Here is a 19,660-nt window from a genome sequence, read left to right as displayed (position 1 = left end):
CAAAATCCCGCCAACCCCTCGAGCTGAGGCAAGGTACCAACCTAAAGTTCAGGTCATCCAATGTGAACGGCGCAAGTCACCATGGGCCGCCAATGCTCGGCCACCCAGCTCGCCACGTAAGGCATTACGGATCCCTCAATGTGCAGAATAAGCAAACGAGTCGATACAAAAGGTGAAAGAGTCAGTGCCATTCGCCGGCCTGCAAGCTGGTAAGCACAGAGCGGCTTCCAATTCAATATCTTAAATGTCTCACCTGCCGCCGTCATCCTGTTTCTGATCGAGGCTACGAGTCCTGCGACATGTCTGGGGTTCAGGGCCGAGGTCTTGACTCATGTGGCTTGACTACATCGGCGTGTGGCGGTGCGCCTCCGACTTCTTCCCGCATGTAAGTGGAGCTCATACACGAACTTCACAAGCCAGGTCATTGTTACTGACATGAACTTGAATATATGGCCGGCCGATGTGTTCACAAACATAGCGGTCATTTGTCGTGCTTGAAAATTTCCGACAAATCTTCGTACCGCTACCTTGCACATGTTTACCCACTGACGATGGCAACATTTGACTTCGACCTCCACTCTTCCAAATGATGTGGTCAAACAGAGAGCTTACAGCGTTGGGTGCGTAGCATTTGAAAGCTGCAGGAACAACCTCTAGAATGTGGAAAAGCCAGCTGCGGCGCAACGTACGAACTGAAGCGAGAAGTCTTCTGTAGTTCCACCGTCCATGGCTGTTATGTATGAGAGTCGAAGGAAGTTTCTTTTGAGTATATGATGGCAGCGCATCACATTGCGTCTGAAGCCCTGAAACTTATAGACCAACTACGGAGAAAACTCGAGCGCGAATCACTGACGATATGGGACAGTGCAGAAGAAGGGTGGCATGACAACCCAGAACGCGAGGACGAAAGCAAGGACGATTCCCATCAACGCGTATCGTGCCCACGTGGTCGACCTGCTTGTGCAGAGTTCGGATTGCAACACGGTCTGTAACTTCCCTATCCGAGCCTGTCCCCAAACCTCACATTCTGACAACACGAGATAGTCCGCGCGACACCTTGTTCGAGATGCCCGACTAGAAGAAGCTCGATAAGTGCCGCTTGCCAATTAGCCATTCCTGGCATCATCAAAGAGCAAACATGACCAAGCCGAGATCAGTCAACGCGTTGCCGTGCCCCAGCCTTTAACAACCGGAAGGCTCGACGACAAGTGTCCAAGAGTTGTACGTCCCCATCCCCAATCGTGGCTAGTCGCTGGGAAAAGAATCGTCCCCGGGCTTCCAGAATCAAACGGGCCGACGAAGAGGTACGCGAAAAAAGCCAGAACGCGCCATCACGGGAGCACCGCGGAGTGGCCTGATGGAGGGTCTCTACTGCTGCACTAAACCACACAGACCGTGCCATCAATACGACGATGGGGTACAATCGCACACAAAATACCAACCCCGATTGAAGGTGAGCGGAGCCTTGCAACACCCGAGACGCTCGCAAACAACGGGGTAAGTGATCTCAAGATCTCGCCCCCTCCGTGCGGCCGGAACAGCTACCCGAGATCAAAAGAAAACGAGTGAATCAATCCTGCTATTTCCGTAGCCAGAAACTCGAACCGAGTGGGCAACTGGTAAGCTTGTGTGTGATTCACCCTGATGGTGGAACACTCAGACCCTCCCTGGCTCGGCAGATCATACAGACTAGTTCCATCTTTAGCCCCCAAAAAGACCAGGGGCCAAAAAAGATCAAACAATTAAACCAGACAAAAAAGAATCATCTCTCCAATCTGGGTAATCTCCAATTTGCTGGCCCTAAAAAGAAACCGAGTTCCCTGTCCTTGCCCGGCGCGCGGAAAAGCCCTTGCTAGCTCCCAGCCTTGCCAAACGGCCGACCTCTTTTGCCAAATTTCACCGAGGCTGTCGTGAGATTACACGTCCGAATGGGGGCAAGTTGATCAGAGAACGACCTGCCCCCAGTGGACGAAACTTTCTGAAAAGAGAGGATAAGATAGATTTGACTCGGGCGGCACGCGCTTCCAGCCGAGCAGGCACACGGATCTCCAAAGACATGGTCCCAAAGAGAGCATATCATCCGCGCCCTTCATTCGCTGTAATGACCAGAATAAGTCAATATGCCACATCAAGCCCCCCAAAAACGAAATCACCGCTGCGGTTCCTAGCCCGCGCTAGCTTGTGATACGAAACGTCAGTTTGCCTTGCTAGACTCTCAAGTCAGCGCCTCTGTGAACCTAATCCTTCCGTCGCCTTACCTGGGCCGAAAGTGGCATAGAACTCGCTCTGGCAGGATCAGAGACGTGAGCAATGCTGGAGCAATGGGAGCGAAGATGAAGAAATGAAGTCGCCGTGGGACTTGTATTCTACAGAGTATCGTCTCGAATCCAAATGTACAATGCTGCGCGGAGATGATGCATGTCCTCTTCGTTTTTTCTTCCCAAATTCCCCAAAGTCCCACCCGCCAAAAAAAACCGTGTCCCAGCCGAGGTATTTCCCGTACGGTTACCGCCATGAAACCTTTTTTTCCTCCGCCTCTGATATTAGTACGTGCAGGGGGCATGGTCCGTCACCGAGAGACATCTCTCTCAAAAACTCCGTTTTTGCTCTCTGCCACAATGGAAAAAATGATGAAGCAGTGGAGAGAGAAGCAACCGCCTAGAAAAGCAATGAAGAAATGGACATAAAAGGGGACCGTGATGCTCGCGAATATGTGGGCGCGCTGCAAAAATGGGGGGTATCGTAGCATAGAGAGAAGACGTGAAGATGTTGTGCGTTGTTGCCTCGTTATGTGCCTCGTTGGCCAGCCACCGCAGGGGGAGAGATCATAGGATGCTGTGCTTTTCAAAGAGCCGTGCCAGGGTGTCAGTGCCGAACGCCTCATCATCAGGGATCATCTCAATGATGCCCGTCAGGTTGGCAAACATGTCACCCTGGTTGCGGTAGGCCAGGATGGAGGGCACAGCAGCGTTGTCGAACTCGATGTCGAGGTAGTGAACCTTGACGAAGTGTATTGTTGAGTGCTGGGAGACAAGGGGCATCATTGCGTGTTCTATCGTTGCTGATACATCGCACTAGGCTGGGTGTTAGAATCTGTCTGAACATGCTCAGGAATACTTTGAAGCTTACCTCGGGGTCGTATACAAAGACGACAACCACGGTGTCCCGCGCAACCTTCTCAATAGCGTCCAGGTAACCCAGAGCGTCGACCTCGTCCATGCGGCCATAGATGCGGACACTGGGACTTGTCCTCCGGTTTCTGACAACCTTGCTGGACTCGCTCTCAAGTTCTCTCCTTCTGCTCTCGCGCCATTGCGCCAAGAAGCTCTCCTCATCTTCCGAGTTGCTGTTGTTTCCATCGTCGGTGCCGCTCTCGCTCTTGCGCGAAGACTGGGATTGCGAAATGCCATCGAGGCCAAAGATGGAGCGGCGCACAGTGGTGCGAGCACGGCTCATGAAGGAGGTCTTGCGGGCGTTCTCGTAGTTGCGGGCATCGGCGATGACGCCCTTGACTCCGGTGGTACGGCCGGCATCGAAGCTGGCGGGAGGCAGCTTCAGGTCGGAGCCGGTCTGGCCTAGGGTTGGAATGCGCATGGCGGCGTCGATCTGGGAGTTGCGGAAGACGTCCTCTTCGTCGAGGTCAAGGCTGTCGCGGTCGTTGCTGCGGTCCTCTGGGTGTACTCTGCTGGTATCGCGAGACTGGGCAGCTAGCAGGGCGTTGAATTCTTCTTGGGCTGGGGTAGGGTTCGACATCGTGAACTTTTGGGATGGTCGCGGCCGGGGGAGGAAGCTCGGTTTATGTATGGGATGACGGACGGACGAGCGGGCGGGCGTGTGGTAAGAGAAGAGGAGGAGGTGGTAGGGGGTGGTTGTCAAGGTCCAAGGAGGAGTAAACAAGCAAGCAGGCAAGCAGGTAGTGTGAAGGTGCCAATCGTGCGACCTTGGAGCTTGGAAGGGTGTGCCCGGTTGCTTCTGTCAGGGCGGCTAGTAGAGGGCAAAGCCGGAAGAGAGGTAGAGCCAGGAATGTGAATGGACGGTAGGGTAGGGTGAAGGGTGGTTGAGCTTTGGTTTTGGAGGGGGAAGAGCGAGGAGGGAGGGCTGTGAGAGGCGTGGTTTCTGGATTCTTGTCGGAGAGAAGTGGGCGTGGGAGCATGAGGAGACGAAGGACGGATCGGAAGGATGGTGGTCCTTCGATGGTTTTTCTCGAAGCAGTGGAGACGCGACCAGGGGTCAACCCTTGCAGTTGGCCACGATGCGGTGAAAGCCGGGCTCCAACGACGGGCTGTGGTGGTGACTGATGCTGGTGCAGCGAGTGGTGCAGCGGTGCAATGGTGGTGGTGGACTGGTGGTGGTACTGCTGGCTGGCTGGGCTGGATTTGGACAGGGGCCCGAGTGTCGAGGATCGAGGGTCGAGGGCGAAGCCCCTGGGGTGCGTCAGGCTGTTTCAGAAGGGGTGGAGGCGCGTGGTCGCGAACAGGGGAGACTGGACGGGAATTGTGGAATGGTGGATGAATCGTTGGGCGAGAGTGGTGAGATGTTAGATCTGGTCGCGGAAAGGAAATCTAGTCCGTCCTGTTAAGACGAGGATGTCTGGCTCTCGTGGTGCATCTCGTCGTTTGCGGGCGCAATTGTCGACGCTGGAACGAGCACCGCAACGCACCACAGCACAGCGGCACGACCGGCTAGTTTCTTCCACCTGGCAGTTACTCAACCAAGACACTCAACCCAGACAGACACATGAAATGCCGAGCGAGATGTGCAGGTGACGGGTCTCGCGCATAAGTGATCGGAGCAAGATAGATTTCGGGACGAGGAGATAAAAAACGGGGGAGGGCTGAGAGAAATGTCCGGGCCCAGGACAGGGAAACCACGGAACGGCGATGACCGTTATTTTGCTGCTGAATCTGATGGAACCTGACCTGCCCTGTTGTCGTCGTCGAATCCGTTTTCCCTTTTGCATCGCCTCGCTCTCTGGCAAGGGCAAAGACGAACTCGGAAGGAGGGCAAATTGCATACGACAGCCAACGGTCATGCACGCGTCTACCTGTGGATCTTGCCCTTTTCCCCCTCTCCTTTCTTTCGTCCTTCGTAATGCACAACAGTGAGTGGTTGAAGGAGTAGGTGCCTGACCGCGCAAGACGCCAACGCAGGAATCAGATCAGAATCAGACTCTTGTCATCATATCGTGCTGATGCTTCTCGTTGGCGAGGCAGGTTGCAAAGTGAAGTGACAGGGCCTGCAGAATCAGCAGCTGCACACCCTCTCGGGCCTTAGTCGTGGTTTCGCCTCTTCCGCTCGCGTGGCCCTGCCGGGATCACAGGGCTTGTCTTGGCTTCTCCCGTCGTCAGGGGCTGCTGGTCTGGGGCCAACCGACCGCTGTCTGCCGATTTCCCCTCCGCCCTTTTCTTCTTCATCCCCTACCCAGGCCCAGGCAAAACCTCGTGCATATCCAATCACTGCAGCCAGATACCCGTAGGGTCAAGCGCCGTACAGATTCCAAGGCCCGGGACCTTGCAGATGGGCACCGCATTCTGCATGCTTGCTGAGGAGCCGCCTTTGATGCAGAGGATCGTTTTTTTCTTTTTCCCCCCAAGATACCAAACGGCAAGCAACTTACATGAACCAACTCGTTGCCTTGAGGTCGTTTGGCCAGGATACACAAAGGGTCGTCGTCGCCACAAGAGCAACAGACGCCGACAGCTCCTGTTTGCCCGTGTGTTGGCCTGATGTTCGTATAACCCGACCAACCAGGGCAGAATAAGCTGAAGGTAGGCTCAATTGACTTTGAGCTTTTCTCCTTTTGCTTTTGGGGTGGCAGCTGCGTCAGTTTCTACCATCTTACGTGCTTATGTCTGTTTCGTATTACGGCGTACTTGCTTCCAACTGATCTCACCTCACCTTCTGCCTTTCCATTGTTTACTTTACCTTCCATGTTACTTCAATTCCTTCCTGCCTTCCGTCTGTTTAGAGGTTCCTTCCACAACCCGAAATGCTACCTTACGTATGCATATTGTCCAGTATACATCACCCATAACCATACCTGGAAGGTTGGTCCTGCTGCGTCACCTCTCCTTTCCTCACATAAAGCATTTAATTTACATTCGCACTTGCACTTTGCACTTGCATTTGCGCGTCCCCTGCCTCTGGCCTAGTGTCCTATTTCGGTTAGTGACTCACGAGGCGCCCTCCTCCCTCCCTCCGCCTCTCCGTTGGGCCCGGCCACGGCATCCACGCCAGTGCGGGAGGACCCTGCATCATTCGCTGGTGTCTCCCCAAATGGCAACAACAATAGGCCGTTACTATTGTTCTTTCCCAGCAGGCCGCTGCGACATCTGTGGCTGCCCGGCAGTGACGTCCTCACCTTCCGTTTGTGTACCAAACTCCAGATTGCCCTGGAGGGACCTGTCCCTGTTCGCGGCGCTGGGCCAAGACGACGCCTCGGGTGCTTGCACAAGGTGTTGCAAGTCTAAACAATGACACTTCAGGTCTAGGTCTCGGGTTACACCACAATCGTGCATTCGAATCTGAGAACACAAATTCATGTTTCCCAGCTCGATATCCCGTGACACCTGCATCGAATCTTCTACGCATCATGGAAGTCCCGGCCTTATTGCTGGAGCGAGAGCGAAAGCTGGGGCTGGAACACCAACGGCTTCTGTTGCGTCCCCATCTGGCCTCATGCCTTTCGTCAGACAACAACACACGGATGGCCGAATCACCGACTACATCCCTCAATGGAACCACTTCATCGATCGATCCTGGGGAACTCACGACATTCTCCGACCCCACGATGTCCTCCCCTGCTGCACCTCAAGTCGCGGATCGCCCGAGCCGCAACGCTTCACATCGACTGGGAAGATGCTTTACCGCTGCCGGGTGTCAGATCACGACACCAAGTCTCGTGGCGTACCGGCATCATCGATCCTCCACCACCCTGTTTGCCAAACAACAAGGCCCCCGAAACATGGCACAGCGGTCTCATCATCAGCTCCAGAACTCTCTGACAATGACATGCGCTTACCGTCATAATTAGCCCGGTTTGATCATCCGAAAGTCACCGTTGGTGTATTTGCTTCTCCAGCCATGGCTATGGAGGACACGGCCAAGCCGTCGTGTGACCGCCTTAGTCGGTGCTCTGTCAATGCGGCCAAGTGTGTAAAGACGACAGGCAGACATTTTGCCCATCGTCCATCGCCAATCCGGGGTATGATCGTAACGCGCCCGCCTGCTTCAAGTAATTCCTCAACTGCCTTACTGCCTCCTCAAGTGCAGAAGCCGACTGTGTCAGCTGTCGTCCAAAGCGTTCCTTGAGCGTCGTTCGCCGTTGTAAGGCGGCACTCTCAGACGTACCACTATCTCGGTTTTCGATCGGCGTCCTCACCAAAACCTTTCTGGCATCGTTCGCGAAGTTCTCATGACTATCATCGAATTCTGACACGAGATTTACACAAACATGGCCACCGTCATGCGACGTATTCTCGTGCAAAGTTGTCTCCCAACCATTCGCATGGACAAACGACGTCGTCTACTCCACGGGCATTCACAATGCGAGTCACTCTCTCCACCCCCGGGTACGCTCTTTCATGCCCCCTTACGATTATTCACCGTCGGTAGACGCAGCCGGTGCCGAGAACCACAACACAACACATCACCGCTTCACGTGGGGCTGAGTCATCGTCTGAACACGAAGAGAAGCACGACTCGCTCACTGCAGGCCTCCACAACTCATACTTTCCAGAGTCGTATCTAGCAGTCCCGACTAAAGGCTGCCAAGTCCAGATGCGCACTCGAAACGGACCTTGGACGAAGTATCCGCCAGCTCCATAGGCGGGGACTCGTGTGAATAGTTACCGACTACATTTTGGGATACACCATCCCACGTTTCATGACTCCGTTTCACTCCCACGAACCCACCATGACAGAAACGATGTAAACGAAACTTTCAAGGACGGAGGACAAAATAGAGAAAGAAAGCTACGTGGAACAAGTCATGGGAAACCTTGGCCGGACTACGGACTACTCAGATTCCCTTGGCAAATATGCATCGTCGCGATTTGATCGGTTACTATCGTGAGAAGCAATCGAATGCAAACACACCGCCATCACAACTCTCTTTGCCGTTCATTCGTGTGGCACGTCCGTCCGTCTACTGGATGTGCTTAGTGCGCTCTCGCACGACTGCAGTCTGCATATCGTAATTTGCGTCGGCACTATGCCGCCGCACTCTCATATCCCAAGTCCAACCGCAGAGTCTATAATACCGCTCGAGGAGCCCTGCATGCCCCCGATCGTCTTGATCCATCCAACATTGAGAGGCGGTAAAGATCATGTTCGCATTCCACGCGCCACGTGTGTTGGCAAGATACATACTTCTGTCAAGCACGTTTCTATATCACCATCGCTATGCGGCATACCGGATCGAAGGAAGATTTATGCTGCTCTGCGTCCGCTATGCAAGATGGCAGCACAAACTGACGATAATACGTCGCGCAACGTCTCAGCCAACCTATCATCCAACGAAGCCTCGTGGCTGCCAGGGTCAGTGCAGTGGTAGGTGCATCAAGCTTCACAACCGTAACCCAAACCTGCGGCGCCAGCCACGAAGTCTTCCCCCCCTTTTAGCTGTGCTAACTTGCTTAGGTCTTGAACCGCGTCAAAGCTTAGCCAGACAACATGCAACAACCTGCAACCACACGGCCGATCCCTTGCGATCCATTAGAGCGCCGCTACTTAAATAGCACTGGGACCTGATTATCGATTGCCTGCGTCTGGCTGCCGTTGTCTGTGATCCGGAGAAAACCTTCCTAACCCATCATAGCAACCTTCGAGAAGGTGTAAGACTGGGGGTTCGAGCCGCATGGAAGAAGTCAATCATCACATCGCCGCATCGCACGCGAAGCCATACCACCAAGCCGAGCCTCATTGCCGTTTCCCAATTGGACCACCCAGCGAGGAACGAGCCTGACTCAAGAACCCCGTCTTCCTTCCCACCCTCACCCATCTTCTCAGGCCACAATGCACGCTTCCCTCCCCTCCTACCGACGGAATCGGGAAAACCAAACGCAGAGCGGCAACCCTAAGACGAACGGTAACGCGCAAACCAAAGTCCAAATGGCCTGTTCTTCACGTGGTCTGTGAATCTCGGTTGGCTTCACGTGGCAAAGGCGGCAGGAAGAGACGAACCTCACGCCATGGCCCGTCCATCCTCCTCTCGCCATGCATACGAATCGCACAATCTTCAATGGGGTTTGGAAAAGAAGATTTTGGGTTTACCGTTTCCTCACTGCCGCTGGCATCTCCGCCGTCCAACCACCAACCACGTCAGCCGTTCCTAACCCTTACCCTCGTGGCGGGCACACCAGCCCGGCTGGACTTTCCGGATCATTCTTCCCTCCCATCGTATCCTTTTCCCCGGTTCATTCATGATTTGACGACTCTTCCCCAGCCATCGCCAATGAAAGCATTCGACTAACAAGGTGGGATCATGACCAAAAGTCATCCTCTTCTGCGTCTGAAGGTTGGCAACAACCCCAAAGATCGCCTTTTGGGAAATCTTCCGGACCAGACACTACCGCGAACTTAGAGAAGCACCGGCGAGACGTACACTCATGCGACCACTATCAACTTCAGACGCTGCGTTGGCTTTTTTTTTTCTTTTCACTCTTCCCTCTGCCCGTTCTAGCCCTCCTTCACAACTAGCAATTGGTTCGCTACTTGTCCATCATCCTCTTGCCCGTGCTGCTGCTTATCTGCGTTCGTTTATTGATTCATGTGCCGGCTCTATGCATCCGATGTAATTGTTGGCTGGAAATCGCCAGCCAGCTCTCAAGGACAGGGGGCGTGTGCCGCGCGTTAAGCCGAAAAGTCCAAGTCGCGTGCTCGCATGCTTTTTTGGGGCCGTCTTTGGAGTACCGTCTTTGGTGAAGGTTGAGTGTGACATCCGGCCTTCGATGGTCATCCTGGATGCAGCAAGACGCCGCACCGATGCCGGAATCCATCTCTTCGTGGTTCCCACCCCACACCGGCCTGCTTTGACGATCCGAATCTCACGCTGTGGTGATGTTGACGATTAAATCGACTGGCCCGTAGCTTCCAGCTCCAGTCGAGAATTGGTTGTAATAGTTGTGGCGGTCTCGTGGTCCTCGTCTCGCCGGCTCCTGTGTCTGATTAGCTGGGATTGGATGACAGATCAACTGCCAGGCGCAGTACACCATGTCACATCAAGAACAATGTAGCCGTCAATAGGCTTGAACAGAGGATGAACGAGCATTGAGCGCGAACTATAGTACAGGCAGTAAGTAGGTATAAGAGGGAAGGCTTGAGGCAGGCGTCCACGCAGGAAAACAACTTCATCACCTCCATCCTCCGTTCCACGCATTTCTCGTTCCGTAAGCGGCCGTCGTCCCTTCTCTCTCCTTTTCGGTTTTCTCCGTGTTTTCGCCCATCCAAACAAGCAAGCCCCCTCGGTAGGGAAGCTCCAAAAGGGATCGACATCCGTTTACACACGAAACCAACTCCCCTTCCCTTCCGACGTGTATAGGAAAATGACAGCTCGCCGCCACAAACAAACCACCCAGCCGTCTCCCTCAAAGCCTGTTTTCACTCCTTTCTTCTACGAGGCGGACCAGCTCCACCTCTACTAAGCTTCGGCTTCGCGTCGCGTGGCGGTTACACTTGGCGCTTTCGTCTATCAGACCAATACCACCGGAGAATCGAGGAAATATGACGAAAGGAAAGGCGGGATCGAGAGATGCGACGCGTATTTTTGTGGGTGAACGCAACGGCGACGAGAGAATTATCGGACTGGAGAAAATCCTGTTGTCGGTGGTATAGAAAACTCCTGCTGCAACAAAAAAAAAGAGTGCAGCCCTATCCGCCTTGAGCCGTCGTGGGAGAAAGGTCGATGTCGGAATCGTGTGCTTTGCTTGTCTATGCGTGTAGGGTTGGATTTTGGTGGGGGTATCAAAATGCCTCGATTCCGTTCCCTCCTTGGCGATCCTGTCGTATCCGGATCCGGTAGCAGACGTTGTGGGAGATGTGAAGCATACATGACTCGGGAAAGGCCACATGTGGGAGAACCAACAATGTGTTACAACCGCCCAATCTAACAATCAGGTGCTAGAATGAGGCCAAAAAAAACTATGGTGCAAAAGAATCGAGGACGATGGGTGATGGCTGGCGCATGGCAAAGGAAAAAAAAGAGACCCTGTATAGTTCCTACAGCCGCCCATGCCGGTAAACGGGCGGCTCCAGCTGGATTTGGTAGACGATGAAAAGTGAGCTTTGGTATGAGCAGGTGTTTCGTGACTTCGTCCTGAATGCGCCAGTACTCGCGGATTAGAAAAAGGCGGCATCAGGGTTTCGAAAATTAAGTAGGCCAAATAACCACTCGACAGAAGATTAAAATGGTTTCGCGCGTACTGGAACCGGTATATCCAGACAGGACTTCGTCATTGTCGGGTTCGGGTGGTTGATTTAGTATGCCCAGATTTTCAGCTAGGGAAAACAGTCAGTACGGTCGTGTCGATAGGCGTGTAGGGAACAACATACGAGAGAATCCCAGGATCCTGTGCACAGGCTGATGCCGTCGTTGCTAACGCCCAAGCAGCTGACTCTGTTCTCGTGGCCGACGAGCGAGCCAACCTTTTCACCGCGTGTTACGTCCCAAACCTGCCCAAAAATTAGTAATCGGTCCTTGATGCTGAAAGTGCGTTCGGAATTCAGGAGCATACCTTGCACTCAAAGTCGTCATAGCCAGCAAACAACAACCGCCCAGAAACCGAGGTCGCCACGGAGGTGATGCCGCACAGGATAGATTCCGACTGTCAATCGAGTTAGCGGTCTGTAGTGCCAATCAGACGAGATGCTGCTGGCGGTACTTACGCCGTAAAGGTTCAATTCTCGGTCGGCACGAATGTCGAAAAGTCGGCAGGTCGCGTCGTCGGAGCCGGTAACGAAGGAGTGGCCGTCGGGGAAGAACTGGATGGCGTTGATGTCGGACTCGTGGCCAGCGAATGTCTGGACGGCCTTGCCGGCACGGATATCCCACAGCTTAGCAAAGGCGTCGCAAGCACCGGAAATGAATGTGTTGGAGTTGGTCGGGTTGAGGCTGATGCTCATGACATCGCCGAGATGGTCGGCGAATTCGATGACCTTTTGACCCGTTTCGATATCCCACTTCATGCAAGTCATATCACCTGATGAGGTAAGGATACTCCGATCGTTGATGAATCGACAGCACGATAGGTATCCGGCATGGCCAGACAACTCCCTCGCGACGCGCGTAGGACCCTCTCTCTGTTGGTTGAGGTTGTAGATGGAGCAAATGTTGTCGAGACCACCGCAAGCCACGTAGTTACCGCTGGGGGCGTAGGCGCAGGTCATGACCCAGGAGGAGCGTAGGGGAATCGCGTGGACCTTGTTCGTCGTGTAGGCATCCCAGATGATGAGCTTTCCGTCTTGCGAAGCGGAGACGAGATGTCTTCTGTCGGTCGACCAGTGCATGGCGTAAATCTTGGCCAAGTGACCCTTGAGCGTGCGCTTTGCCTTCATCAGCTGGTTCTTGGGGATCGGCTCGTGGGCCTGCTGGGCAACGGTGCGGACTGTTATTCAGGGGACGAATTGTCAGCATCTTCACGACGGGTGGTCGGGGGGCAATTAAGACGACGGGTAGGGGGCTTTGTGGTCGGTGGTCGTCGCCGCCGTCGTCGATTGAATGAATGATTGATTGAACTCACGAGTTGTGTCGGCGAGCTCATCCTTCTTCCGCTTGATCCTATCCTTGAGTGTCTCAGCCTCGCGTCGCGCTTGCTGGATGCGCGCCTGCATCGCCTCGGGCGACACATCGTTTTGGCTTTGAGAGTTCATCGTCGTGGACTATCGGCCTCGATCAATGGGATGGCGGGAGAGAGGGACGGCTGCTGATGAGAGGAGAGGGCGACGGTGATGTCGGAGGGTGGTGTGGTGGTTGGTGGACGAGGAGGACGGACGGGTCGGAAAGGAGGAGGTGGTGTCGGTCGACTGTCGTTGGATGAGGGTTGAGGGTTGGAATTGAAATTGAGCGGGAGCCGGTGGAGAGGGAGGAAAGAGAGGTGTGTGGTGGTTGTCCAGTTCCAGATGGAAGGGGAATGCAAGCTCCAGGGGGGGTTGCTTTGCGCGGACCAGTAAAACAGCAGGGTCGAAAGGAAATGATGGCCGTCTGGGGGGTGTTGAATTAAGAGCGAGCAGCAGGAGAGAGCGAGAGTGGTCGCAGGTACCTGCCGTGTCTGCGAGAAGGTGGCCTGGTGGGTGGTACCTGGCTGGGGAGGGGCCTTATGCAGAAAACCCAGTAGTCGGGTGGACAAGACAGGGCAGGAGTAGTGTGCAGGAGGCAGGAACAGGAACAGGAGAGAGATGGGCAGCAGAGCTGGATGGATGGATGGATGCTGGGCCGGGTGCTGGGTGCTGGGTGCTGCTTGGTTACCTTACGTGGTAGCGTAAGGTGGGCGTGGGCAGCAGTAGCAGTAGCAGCGGCAGCGGCAGTGGCAGCAGGAGCAGCAGCAGTCGGGTAAGGTGAGGGAAGGAAGGGGAAGCGGCAGTGGCAGTGGCAGGCTGGCAGCAGTCGCAGTCGCAGTTGCAGTCGGAAGGAGCAACGCAACACTAACAGCAAAGGTGGTGGCACTAACGAGAACAGCGCAATCGGAAAGGCGCGAGGTGCTAAGGAAAAGGCAAGGAAGGCACGGCTGGACTGGGCTGGGCTGGCTGACTGATGGGACACCGACTGACTGCTGGGCTGGGGGAGAAGAAGGATTGGTTGGTTGGCCGAAGGGGAGAGAGAGAAAGAATGGAGTCGACGGGACAGAATAGACAGGGAATGAGGGACAGGGCAGGGTAGGGAAGAAAGGATGGAGCCAGGACCAGAGGGGGGGAGAGACCAAGGGCCGGGGCGGACGCCGTGTCGAGCGAGCGAGGTGGGTCCCTTCTTTCCTTCACTCGGGCGCGCTGCAGCTTCTTTCTCTCTTTCCTTCAGAGCTCTCGCTTGATCGTCTTCTTTTCTTCTGTCCTATTCCCCTTCCCCTGGCGTATATCTTCGTTGCGCTTGCTGGGTAAGGTGGTATGGACCTGAACCCGGACAAGGCTGTGATTGGGGGTGACCTGATTTCGTGGCCGGGGCACAATGGGCGGGGGAGGAAAGGAGGTCGCCTGGTGCCCTTCTTTTCTCGGGCTGCTCTTGGTGATGCTAGGTGGAGAGAACCCGTACGCAGCGATCGGTCGACCCTGGAGCAGGTATCTATCCTACAAACGGGGACGGCAGCTGGAGCAGCTGCAGACTGTGGTAGGTATTCGTACCTAAGGTACCTAGTGCAGTCGTTCTGATAGTGGGTGGGCGGGAGGCCTGCTAAGAGAATCTGGCTGCTAGCGACTGGGAAGCGTCTCCCGGGTGTGCTAGGTAAGTCAAGGTAGTGAGCCCTGGCGTTGGGAGGTCAGATGAAGTTGCTACACCTGCATGGAAAGTGTGTGGAACGCAGCGATGGCGCAGCAAGAACAATTCGAAGACGCCCAAGAGGAGGACTGTGAGAGGGACTGAGCGCGATTGACGACACTGCTGCGAGACTGGCGCAGACGCAAATGCAAGTGCAGATGGAGGCAATCGCCGGCTTGGACAATGGAAGCAGCGCAGCCCCCAAGACAGGCGGACCAGGTACGAAGTCAAGTACATACGAGACGGATATGTAATTAGCGGGCTGCAAGGCCCGAATGACGGCGAAGGGGCCGACGGTGTGTGACCACGCGGACAAGACAGACAGACAGGCAGGCAGGCAGGCAGGCGGCAAAAGGGCATCAAATGAACTGGCAGAACACTCTTGGGGCTCAGAGACTCAGTAACCCAAGAGACTCTCAGGGACAGCAGACGGACAAGTCGGTGACGGCAGCTAACAGAGAGCCCCGTCACCAGTCCCAGTTCTTTGTCCCGAGGATATGACGAGACGCGGCCAAGTACCGGGGGAAGCAACCCAAAAAGGGGAGAGTGGACGCGGGATCGACTTACCTAGCAATAATAAGAGTACGGTACCGCCGTAATCATAGGTATCTGAGCGGACAAGACCGCGCGCCCAAAGGAGGCGATGTCGCAAACTTGCCGAATGCCAGCTGCGTCGTCTTTGATCAAAGGGTCCTATTTGTCTTTTCCGCCTCTTTTCCAGGGTCCTCTTCTTGTGTTTCCCACAAAGTCCGCAGCGCGCCGAGGACGTCCCGCGAGGGAAACGGACGCGGTAATTCAATGGGCGGCCGGTCAGGATCTGGACTGGGCTGGGCTGGGTTTTGGCTGGCGGGATTGCGTTGCGTTGCGTTCTCTCTTCAAAGAAGAGCCGACCCGAGTCGGACGCTGGTCGGCCGGGAAGGGTTTCCAGTCCGCTGTAGACGGGGGAGCCACAGCCAGGGCAGCTCACGTCGACCAATTGGTGGCACAGCAGCCGTAGCTTGAGCAGCAAGAGCAGAATGGACGACGCCGCCGCGGGCAGTAGAGTCGGACCTGGCTTGGTACGGTACACGGCAGCGCCAGGTACCTCGAACTAGCCCGAGGTACGCTATGTGCGCCGCCAGGTTTGAGTGTGTGAGTGTGAGTGTGGGTGTGTGTGGGAGGAGCGTGTGGGTGTGCCAGTGGTGTTGGACCTGGTACAGGTAAGGTAGTGTTGGCGTAATATCCGTGGTGTAGTCCAGCCTTCGAGTCCAAGGCCAGAACGCAACAGTATTGGACGTAGCCCGCGAGAGCGGCTTCGTAAGTGGTAAATTGGAGTAACGTATTTGGCCGCCGTTGTAATATAGCTGATGGCAGTGTCCGGCGAATCCGAGCTTCTGTTCACGAGCAACTGTGCCCGAGTCTGCGTTCAATATCGGGGTGAGGCCTGGGAGAGTGAGCGTGAGAGCGTCTGTGAATTGAATGTCGTTCTGAGGTGAGGGTCGGACCGGGTGCAGGCGAGGAAACAGCTTGGAGGTGGGGCTTGGGCTGCAGTATTATTTTATTTCCCTGCACCTGCGCTGCTTGAGCGGTATCCGTCGAGTGTCCTGTCCTGGTGGGAAAAAAGGTGGGAAACTGTGGATTCTGGAACCAGACGTGCGTGCGCGCGGCCAGAAACTGAGCAGGACCCCGGGCCTGGGGGAGGCAGGTGCCAGGAACCGTCAGGTACAAGCAATCTCGAAATTAACACCATGGTACGTACCTAATATCTCGTCTTCTTCAAGAGAAAGAGACTCCCCAGTCCAGTCTCCCATTCGCACTCGCCCACACTGAAATGGCGGAAGGAAAGGGGCCCTTCCTCCGGAGAGAAGAGCCACTTTGGAGACTAACGCCAGGGCCGATTGCGACTTTGTGTCCGCCGCCTTTACTGCGTAAGGTAGTCGCCTGTTCGCCAACCGGGGAACAAAAAAACCACCACCACCACCTTCTCAAAGTCTACCTTGGTTGGAGTTCCGCCGGCCTCGAAAAATAGAGCTCCCTCCTAAAATGATTTAACCCACCTCCATCTGCCTCCAACCCGACGCTCAAGCTCTTGCTTCATGACAGCATTTTGCCCGCCAACAAGAGAGAGACATCCAAGGTCGGTCTCGCACTCCGCCTCGTCCCATCTTTCTGCCTTCCTATGCACTGCTACCTTATGTCGGAGATGGTGGGAGGAGGGGGCGGGCGAAAAGCAAAAGAAAGAGGACCAGCAACTTGAGCCAGCAAGGGCAGCTTTTGCCTTTCTTTGCTGGACGTGTGATCAATTAGGCGATCTCGCGTCAGGATCGGAAATTTAGCATACGACATATCCTGCGCAACCAGCACCACCCACCTGCAATGATTCGTCGCCTGCAGTCCACATTGCTACCTATCCGTATCTGTGCTCTGCTCCTATCCGTTTAGAGCCACGGCTGGTGGAGAGCCAGATCGCGACGCCCGCATCCGCATCTTCACCTTGTCTGCCGGTGCGGTGCGATGCGATGCAATGCGATTCGAGGCGAGACATGCGATGTGATGCTGTCGCCTTTACAAATACAGCCTCAGATGGCAGGACAACCTGAACCAGGTGGGTTCTTCGCTAGACGCGGACAAGGTCATGGAGGGAAGCGCTTGTCGGGCGACGAAGAAGCAGGGTCCAGTCCGGTACGCTGAGGTACCTCGAAACTGAAGCGGAGCCCAAGACCACCATCGTCAGTTGCTTGCTTGCTTGCTGTGCCTGCTGCCGGCAGAGCACCTGTATCAATGGTTGGAGAGGAGAGGAGAGGGAGTGCAATACCTCTACCTCTAGCAGGGAAAGGGTTTGGGACATCTGAGGCTCGGACTTGGGGTCGGCTGAAATGATAAATATCTGACCTATCCCGTCCTGCTTCACAACAGATGCACATATAGGACACCAGAAGCGATGACCACGACGCTGTCACCGACTGACACTGCGCCTCATCTTTCAGTTTGCGCCTGGGGCGAAGTTGGAAGAAGCTCCCGTCCCCGTTGGTGCCTGTCCATGGCCTAGCTACAGCGCACAGGGACTCTGACAGAGATATTGAGTTTTCCAAGTCTCCCTCACCCTGTCTTGTGATGTGTCTGTTGGCTGTATGTGATGCATCATTGCCAGGAGCAGACCAAGATACGCCTTTCAGATTCAAGTTTGACAGAACTCTTGGTGCGGATGCCAGTCTTAACCTAGGAGGCGTCCTAGGGAGAGGCGGACGGTTTTGGACCGCAGACAGGGCACTTGTACATGAGTCCGAACCAACATGGGAAGGCGGCACAGTGCAACATCTCGCATGCACTCCGAGAGAGTGGTGAGGATGAAGCATCATTGGCCTGTCCGTAAAACATTACCTGCAACTGATATCCGTCCTTACCTGCACTAGCATCGCAGGGGGCCAGGTAAGGCAGGAGCCGCCGCACCGGCACCCTCCTCCATCTTCAAGGCTTGCTTGGCAAAAGGCAAGAACAAGGACTGGTTGGAGGAGACGTAAACTGTCACACGGAACACTCTCCATCTCCCGATGAGAAAGCGGCACGGGAAAGACGGATAGATGGTGATGTCTATCGGGTCTTGAAAAGGCTCAGCGAGAGGAGAAGCTCCTTTTTTGGCTTTTATCTGTACGAGTAGACCGCACCCTGATACTCAGATACCGTTAAACGATAATTCGCAGCTTCATCGTGGACATTGTAAGGAAGCGTTGCACGAATGGTGCTCCGTGAGGTACCGTCAGGTACCTCACTCTGGAGTGTACGAATAGACGTGGTGGATGCCTTCAGTGCACAGACCATCCTTTAGAGAGAACTGAAATTTTCAGAGGGACAACTCTGCACATTGCGGGTCCCCTTTTCTGCATTACAGCAGTGAGTGGCATAAAGTAGATTGGATGCATGCACTAGTCCCTGTGGAGTGCCTCTCAGGTACCGACCCGACCTCACCTCAGTTGTGTGCGCCGAACCATGTCCCCCCCCCCTCCCGCCCCTCAATGCTCAGTGCAAGTGTGTCGGGTCCCGTTCTTGCCTTCCCCCGGCCAGCTCCACTTGAGCACTCGCTGCTTCATGGTCTGTGCTTCAGTGGTCCCGTCTCCAGGTCTCTCTCTCAAGACCGCCTTTGCCTCATTTTCGTTGATCAGACTTCCAGCCGGGACTTCATCATCAGAATCTGCCTGCGTCCTGGCTTGGCAGCCAGCCAGACGACACCTCCGCCGTCTTCACGTCGCACATTGCGGTCATGTCATCCGCACCTCCAGGCCGCGGAGCTGAAAACCGACAAAAAGAAACTTTTGGAATCCAAATTCCACCATGATTCTTGCTACGCATACGTCTCACCTCATGTTGCTTGCGTGCGAATGGCCCGGCACTGGCAATCCGATAGAACAGAACATCCCATCAACCTGGACCTCGATGCGACGCCCGCTCTGCTGCCCTTGACTTCCCATCGAAAAGGATCAGCAATCACAAACCCAACGTTTCTGCGAATACCAGCCTGTCGTCCACACGCAGCAAGCAGTCGGGTTGCTAGATAAGCACGCCAAACCCAAGACTGAAGCCTCCCACGCCATGCTACCTAATTCATGGCCATCCTGTGGACGGTGGCCAAAAGAGAGCAGCCAACAACAACTGGCATGACGTCTCGTCTTCGTCTTGATGGTGTTGATGCCAACGTCCGTCTGGTTGCCAAACTTTTCGGCGGACCAACCGAGAAACCTTGGCCAAAAATGGTGACCTGGGCGATCAAATCCCCCTGCCTAGCAAGGACGAGGGCGATGGCCAGGACGAGCTCATGGCCCAAGTGCAAACCAAGTTCAACTTGACGGCCGCCTAGCAAATAAGCAAGCAGGCAAACATATGGGCAAACAAAAAAGAGTTCTCGAGTAGTGACATCCACGAGCTTCACTGCCGCTGCACAAGGACGGGAAACGACCAGGACGAGACTGGACACGCGCCCCCGCTAGCCAATGTCAGCCAGGGTCCGGCATCGAGCCACTGGTCATTGGGCGAACTACCCATCTCGATACACATTCAGAACACCCACCTCAGACCATCCAACCCTACATCTTGTTTGCCTTTCCGCCATACGCAGCTTTCATCATCCCATTTGGCCGATTTCATCTCAAGCCTTGCCCTATCCCACTATCTGCGGAGATGGCCCCCGAAGTATCCAAACATCTTGAATCCAACCACACAGTCGTC

The 19,660-nt window shown here is 54.9% G+C and overlaps 3 protein-coding genes across 3 annotated transcripts; 1 reads left to right on the top strand and 2 right to left on the bottom strand.

Moving 5' to 3' along the window:
- Positions 1–586: 586 nt before the first annotated feature.
- CGGC5_v001972 (uncharacterized protein) lies at positions 587–1,092 on the top strand (the record flags this gene model as incomplete). The annotated part of the gene is made up of 3 exons (XM_066150906.1): positions 587–620; positions 866–984; positions 1,045–1,092. 3 exons carry the CDS (start codon positions 587–589, stop codon positions 1,090–1,092), a joined length of 201 nt encoding a protein of 66 aa, XP_066009924.1.
- A 1,733-nt stretch (positions 1,093–2,825) lies between these two features.
- On the bottom strand, positions 2,826–3,753 carry PDCL (Phosducin-like protein; the record flags this gene model as incomplete). Its single annotated transcript, XM_032028994.1, has 2 exons — positions 2,826–3,074; positions 3,130–3,753. 2 exons carry the CDS (start codon positions 3,751–3,753, stop codon positions 2,826–2,828), a joined length of 873 nt encoding a protein of 290 aa, XP_031891178.1.
- Positions 3,754–11,475: 7,722 nt separating this feature from the next.
- On the bottom strand, positions 11,476–12,867 carry GB-1 (Guanine nucleotide-binding protein subunit beta; the record flags this gene model as incomplete). Its single annotated transcript, XM_032028991.1, has 5 exons — positions 11,476–11,496; positions 11,551–11,670; positions 11,733–11,822; positions 11,884–12,602; positions 12,738–12,867. 5 exons carry the CDS (start codon positions 12,865–12,867, stop codon positions 11,476–11,478), a joined length of 1,080 nt encoding a protein of 359 aa, XP_031891572.1.
- Between the last annotated feature and the right edge of the window lie 6,793 nt (positions 12,868–19,660).

Source organism: Colletotrichum fructicola (genome assembly GCF_000319635.2).
Source record: "Colletotrichum fructicola Nara gc5 chromosome Unknown KSG_Nara_v1_contig01, whole genome shotgun sequence".
In the NCBI taxonomy this organism is placed as follows: Eukaryota; Fungi; Ascomycota; class Sordariomycetes; order Glomerellales; family Glomerellaceae; genus Colletotrichum; species Colletotrichum fructicola.
The sequence above is the reverse complement of the archived record's forward strand: the minus strand, read 5'-3'. Positions and strand labels throughout refer to the sequence as shown.